The sequence below is a fragment of the Mesitornis unicolor genome, unplaced genomic scaffold (genome assembly GCF_000695765.1).
Source record: "Mesitornis unicolor isolate BGI_N332 unplaced genomic scaffold, ASM69576v1 scaffold3144, whole genome shotgun sequence".
Classification (NCBI taxonomy): Eukaryota; Metazoa; Chordata; class Aves; order Mesitornithiformes; family Mesitornithidae; genus Mesitornis; species Mesitornis unicolor.
The window spans coordinates 8,789-15,725 of record NW_010177851.1 but is presented as its reverse complement, the minus strand read 5'-3'; the positions used below and the strand labels follow the sequence as shown (position 1 = coordinate 15,725).

The 6,937-nt window shown below is 38.1% G+C and overlaps 1 protein-coding gene across 2 annotated transcripts in view; it reads right to left on the bottom strand.

Moving 5' to 3' along the window:
* The window catches only part of LOC104538881 (mothers against decapentaplegic homolog 5), an 8,644-nt gene extending 2,227 nt beyond the window's left edge, over positions 1 to 6,417 (bottom strand). The window contains exons 1-4 of one of the 2 annotated variants that reach the window (XM_010182237.1): positions 5,788 to 6,417; positions 4,286 to 4,537; positions 2,994 to 3,113; positions 2,143 to 2,364 (exon numbers count right to left, since the gene is read on the bottom strand). In XM_010182237.1, coding sequence (XP_010180539.1) covers positions 2,143 to 2,364; positions 2,994 to 3,113; positions 4,286 to 4,537; positions 5,788 to 6,190 — 997 coding nt within the window. In that variant the 5' untranslated portion in view covers positions 6,191 to 6,417. The remainder of the gene's footprint in view (positions 1 to 2,142; positions 2,365 to 2,993; positions 3,114 to 4,285; positions 4,538 to 5,787) is intronic. The other variant, XM_010182238.1, reaches the window with a different exon arrangement.
* Between the last annotated feature and the right edge of the window lie 520 nt (positions 6,418 to 6,937).

The following is a 6,937-nucleotide window of genomic DNA, read 5'->3' as shown; positions in this document are numbered from 1 at the left end:
AGGAATAAAAACTAGGAGAAGAGGCAGTGATAGACATGAATGAGAGAGTATATCCACAGTCTGTTCTAATTTCAATGTATTTCATCAAGCAAAAGCAGAGTTAAGTTAAATTAGCTGCACAACTTCAATACCATCAGCTTTTACAGACCCTAAATCAAAGACTCTAGGTTTATCACATCTGCCTGGATTCAGCTATGTATGCAACTACATCCCTCCCTTTACGTTCTGAAGCCTATATGACACTATTTCTGACTAAAAATTTATATATAAAGCTGCTGATTCTTTCAGCATCCAAACACAGACTCTCACTGCTATTTCAGTTGAGATACTCACCTTCCTTCTCCAAGATCGTCTCCCTTTCCCCCACCCACCACTGTTATACGGTTGGGATACAGTTCAGTTTAAATCTTTCTTGCAATACCCTGAGAATCCACTGCAGACTATCCCATGGCTTGTCAGAGAAGGCTGCAGCAAGTCAACAGATGCAAGTTAATCTTTCAGACAGTAACAACTGTTGTGAACATTGCTGGAGCCATTTGGGACTACGGTAGGATGAAGGTCACATAGAGGAACCATTGGCTTCATCAACTATAAGCAGCTATCAGAAAATCTGGAGTGGGCAAGAATGCATTTTCACAATAGAACCCTATTCATTTAAAAAGGCAGAGATCACCACTTGCTAGTTAATTTCTTTCAGGTAAAGACCTTCTGAGAGGTCTCTGAAGAGGGGAGCTGGGTAATACAACGGTCTGAGAAGAACACATATTTCAAAACTAATCCAGTGCACAATTAAAAGTCATTTACACCTGTAATGCAACACTTCTGCAGAAAAAAACACCTTAGCAAATAGGATTGCGTAGTTTTAAGGGGGTAAAAAATGAAGACCTTCTGAATAAAAGCCATAAGTAAATAGTATTTTATCACAAAACAATCTTAGTTGTCCTCAGAACTGCTCCTATAAAGCAAAGTTTTAGTTTAATAATTAGTATTAGAGATGAAGACATTTTAAAGCTCCCTGCAGCCAATACTACTCTCTACAACAGTGTTGGAATCTTGTTACATTTCTGGCCTTAGACAGACATGCAAGATTTCTCTGCCTGTACCATTGAAAGGGGTAAGCCAAAACAAAAGAACCTGACAAACCACCAGCACCCCTGAAATCAGTTATTCCCGTTTGTAACATTACATTTTCTCAGACAACAGCACTGCAGAACCAAGTTTCCAACAGATATTAACACAACTCATGGTCTCCAAATTATTTGAACAATTTTGCCATATTTATAGTTATTTCTAATTAAAATACTGCGATAGGACAGGATAGGTCTTGAATACTACAAGCAACAGTGACTTTCATAGGAAAACCTCAATTAAAAAGGCCTCTAGATATGCACAAGAGAAATGATGTTATCTTTTTAGGACTTAGTTACAAAAAAGGAGATATTCAGAAAAGGAGTACTACATTTTAAGACAAACCAAGCACATTCCTTCAGAGATGAAAACTGTGCACCTATATATGCTATCAGCCAAACAGTACAGGAAAACTAGAAGATCTTGCAAAACCTGCTGTCTGCAGGAATCCCTCCCACGCACCTACACACCCTATGGATTCACTCAGACAAATGAGCTCTTGGAGTTTTGCATTAGCACTTCAAAGTCCTGCTGTCAACACATGCAAGATATTTGAACATGGTGTAGACAGCAGCGTAATACCTTGCATGAACATCAAAATAATAATAATTTAAAAATCTTTGATATACTGTAAAGTGGCACGAAGAGTTTGATTTAAGAACTAGATACAACATGGAATATCAAAAGTCCTGCAATGTTTCTTGGTGCTGAAACACAAAATTCTACACACAATCATTAACTATAACAAACAAGCCCCTCTGCTAATATAGTCTGGTAAGGAAGAAGTAAAGTATGATCTTTTAAATTAGTGCTAAAGGAATATGCAATTCCTAGACCAATTAGAATCAAACCATGCCTACGTAAGTTGTCTTCAGATACTGGAGAGCTAGATAATGTATGACAGATTACTTCTACTGTTCTCACTGGAGAATAATCATTGCACTACACAGTTGAAATAAAAAAGTTGAAACGAAAACAAGGACTTCGCTTCTCAATCATGCAAGCAAGCTTTACCTTTTCCAATATGTCGTCTAGTGTTCTCAATTGTGGAGTTGCGATTCACATTTGAGAGCAAACCTAAGCAGAACCTGTTTTTATTATTGGAGGGATCTGTAAACCCATCTACTAAGACACTTGTAGAAGATGCATGAAAAGCCTCCCCAACGCGATTATTTAATTCGTAATACACAATCGAACACCAGTGTTTGGGTTCTTCATAGGCAACAGGCTGAACATCTGAAAATAAGCAAAATGGAAATACCAGTTAAAATGTTACATCTAGAACTATAAAGCAGGCCTTCCAAAATATCAAGAAGCTTATAACTAGAATAACTAGAAGCTTAATCGACCGTTATGACTGGCAAGAACAGTCCTGATTAATATCTTAATGATTTTTACTTCTATGCATTTTAGCTAGTCCATTGATATTATAATTATCTTTCCTATCATAAGCCTGATATTAATAGACAGATGACTGTGACCACAGGTGAAACACGATTCTCTTGTCCACTTTTAAAAACAATAGCTATAATGGATATTTTGGGACTCCATTTTCAGAGCCTTTGTGCATACATAATTCCAACAGCAGGCAAAGGTAGCAGAAAAAAAAAAAGTAATTCTAAGAAATGAAAAAAGTTCCAACTTGTCATAAACAGTGCTGTGCACCTGAGGCTTTAAAAGCAAGAGATGCAAATGAGCAAGGCATGTTTTATTTCTCAGTTCTTTCTGTTACAGCCACAGTTTGCCTTGGAGGACTCCTTCTACTTATCAACAAGGTTTACGGCACCATTTAAAACTATTCATTCAATTTGGTAATGAGCTGTAGGAAGCCAAACTATGTTAATTTTACACACTATACAACTCACCTCTAGTAGATATATTTGGCATGATTTGAGGGATCATTGTATTGCTTGTGTCCATAGATTGAGAATTATCCTGCCCCATTTGATCATCAGGGGGCATATATGCAGGAGGTGGAGTATCAGCTACAAAGACGAAAAAGAAAGAATAAACCAAAATAAACTTCAACATTTAGAATATTTGTTTTTTTCTACAGTTGTAAACACACAAAAATGCTCTTGAACAAGAGATGTTAAAACATTTGGATCCATTTTGAAAGCAACGTGAAGACAACCCAGCCAGCTGCCTTTACAGCAACCTCCTTCAATAGCTGGATTCTTACCTATGTGACTAACAAGACTGGACACTTAAGGAAAACTAAGAGACATGGCTTTTTACTTTCTGCCTTTTTTCTTTAACAACTGCACTCCTGCAGCTACACAAGATGACTACAGTTCCCACTTATTCACACAAACATTATCTTTCTTGTTTACCTTCTCCATTTTTGAAAAGAAACTAGTATAAGAAATAATTTTTTTTGCTGTAGCATAACAAAGGCCTAAACCAGTTAATTTTTTGCTGCTTCTGTAGACTACGTTCATAATAAAAGTGTGGATCTGTGCATTCTTCCATGCAGCACAGTAGTCAGTGTACCAACACACTGGTACTGGTCCCTTATTTCAGCAATTCCCTCCAGACACCATTAACACATCTGGCCACTGATCACAGTTAGTACCCAAGAGGGACACGTCGGTGAACAGACAGACACACCAGCCAGAAAGAACAAAGATGAGGCGACTGAACTACTGGAAAAATAAGCTCTTTAACTGACTAACTTCTAGGCTTTGTAAACCACACCAATAACCAGACTCAGTAAGGCTTCTTTCCTTTGCCTCTATCAATTGTATTTTCCCCCTATTTTCACTCAAATTGGTTAAGTTCCTATCAAAAATCTGTTCTATTTTTCCCAGTCAAATACCACATATGTCGTTTTTCAGAGAAAGACATCAATAAACTTCTTGCTCAGTCTTGCACATGTGCTTTTTTTCCCCTCCTATTCTTCTGAAGTAGGTATCAGTTATTCTACATTGAAGCTGTGCAAAATAACTCACCACTACAGTATGTGACAAAAAAGCATTGGGAAAAATGAAACTACAACAATTAACTCTAACCAGTGACAAAACTAGAAAGAAACCCACCAAAAATGCAAATGGAAGACTAATTTATTGCAATTATCAAAAATTCCTGAGGTAGTAAGTCACAACAACATGTGACACTTTAATTATTTTTACTAAATTGACATTTGGGCTGTACTTACCCGGTAGCTGAAAGGGACTAGACGGTCCAGAGCTAGCTGGGGAGCTTGGGTAAGTGCTGCTGGCTGGAGAAGGTGGATAGGGACTGTTTGGCGAAATGGAAAATGGAGTGCTGTTGGGCTGCTGGAAAGAATCTGGAAATGTCGCGTTGTGTGGCATATGTGGTTCGTTGTGGCTTAGGTTCCTGAACTGAACTAGTAGACTGTGCTGTGGATTGAATTCACTATGTCTAGGCACTAACACTGGAGGTAGAACTGAAAAGAAAACAAAAACCAGGGAAATTTAGATTAAAAACTGAGACAGAAGGAGATACAAACGATGAGCTACTCTGCTTATCATGAAAGCTTCAACACTAGCTGGAGTCAAAAGAGGAGTAGGGGATTCATCTGTCATACCTTTACCACAGCTTCTCTCCTTAATCTTTTTATATTATGCTTCCTAAAAGGCTTAAACTTTACTCTCACAAAAATCAGAGCAAAACCACATTTGTATTTCACGCAACTGGAAGCAGACTTTAAAAAACAGAACAAAACAAAAAAACCAAAACCAAACAGTCCACACATAGCACATACAACATACTGATTTAGAAGTGCAAAACTCACTGTATGCGCACATTATCAAATCAGTGAAAATGGGAATACAGTCTATATTACTATAGTCTAACTATATAGTTCCATACAGTCCTTTTCACTGAAGACAAACAAAATCTGTACTACAATATACAACTATTGCTAAGCTGGAGTTTTAACTTTTAAATTCAAGAGTGCTGGAGTGTGGAATTCAAGTGCTACAGTAGAGCACTGAGCACTGCAGTCGGTTGCAATAGAGCTACAACCATTCTGTGGAACAACAGAAGCAACTTTCACTATACTTTCCAAAGCAAAACACTTCATCTCTCCCACTCGTAACCACAATCCTCCTCATCTCCTCCCATGACATCATGCCTTAATAGCAGACTTGTTACCTGAGAAATTTGGTACGTACCTTACTCTAACTGATCATCACTCTTGCTTCTCTTCAGCTCTACTGCTTGTTAATGGGAAGTCAAGTGGGGAACACTATGCCCTAGAATTCTTGGTTTGGTTTTGTTTTTAATCTCCTCAATTCATGTCACTCACTGATCAACTATTGAGTTCCTGAAAGAAGGCTACCAACCTTCTTGCAAGGACTGAGGTTTTTAAACAAGTTTCTCAAAGAAACCAAAATCTTTTTATCACTGCTTTCTATTTTATTACAAATGAGGACATTGCCACTAGTTTTAAGAGCAGCAGGCTTAGGAGATCTGTAGGAAAAATGTGACTTACGACAAAGAAAACTAGTTAGTACACCATGGACAGCACAGCTCCCCAAAACCCCCACCAGAAAAGTACACTTCGAATATTCCTCTTCCAAGCTCCCTCACACACCAGATGTAACTCGTTATACAACACTGAATGAGAAGGGAGTGAAAAAGAGGTGGCTCCTGGCGATTCTGTAGTTTTTAGACAGCCATGTTCAAACATACCTGGGCTCTCCACCCTCTTATAGTGGTATGGATTGATGCAGACTTCCTTCTGTTTAGATCCAAAAGGAAATTCACAAATATCCAATGGCTTCAACTCATGATGGCTTTGTAGATCAGGCCAACGCCAAACACGACAGTAAATTACATGGGGAAGGCCTTTTCTGTGAGAAACTTGAAGTCGTCCATCTAAAGAGCGGGGGATAGTAACACACTTGCTAGGCTGTCCTGGACTGCTCAAGGCTTTCTCCAGTTCTTCCATAGCACCCTTTTTCTTTTTCAGCTTTTTTACCAAAGCATCAACAGCTTTTTCTGCCCATTTTTCCTCTTCATCTCCTTGTTTCCAGCCCAACAGACGCTTTACAGCTGGGCTAGTAAAGGAGAACAAACTGGCCATTGACGTCATTTGACACAAGTCTTCAAAAAGTTTGTTGGGTTTTTGTCTATTGGTGGTTTTTTGTTTATTTGGTTGTTGTCTGGGTTTTTTTCCAAACAAATGTCAGTGTATGCCAAAAACAGTTATTGCCACTGATGAGCTTTATTATTTCTTGGAAGTTGATGTATGAACATACAGATGTTAGTGATGAAATCTTCACATTTAAAATAATGAAGAATTCTCCCAATTCAGTTCTGCTAAAAAGATAAATTAACAATCAATTAGTAAACAAGTAAAAAATGTGGTAAAAAAGGCAGATAGTAAAAGAAGTAAAAGAATGCCTGTTTCAACCTTAGCCATTGCACCCGATTCTGTTTCAAAACAAAATACCGTAACTACTAGGACCTCACCCCAAAGCTAAATAAAGTAAAACATGGTCAGAAACCCCATTTCTTATATTACTGCTAGCGAGGGAACAGGACAGTCAAGGGACCAAAGGAACACCATGGTTTCTACTAACAATCCTCCTTAAATCCATGAGTTTGCTTCAGAACACAAGCTTGGGGAACATGCTTCAAAACTGGTATTATATCCCTGTCACAGTACTTCAGCAGAAGACTTAAACTTGCTATGAAGAAACAAGTAAGATGCACAGTGGAACCAGTAGTTCCCCTGCCAGTACTGCATAGAATCACTCAGTTTTTCAAATGGATCTTATTTCCCAAAAGGAGAAAACAGTAAAGCATCTACTTGTTTTTGAGCTCTCATTAGGGACCC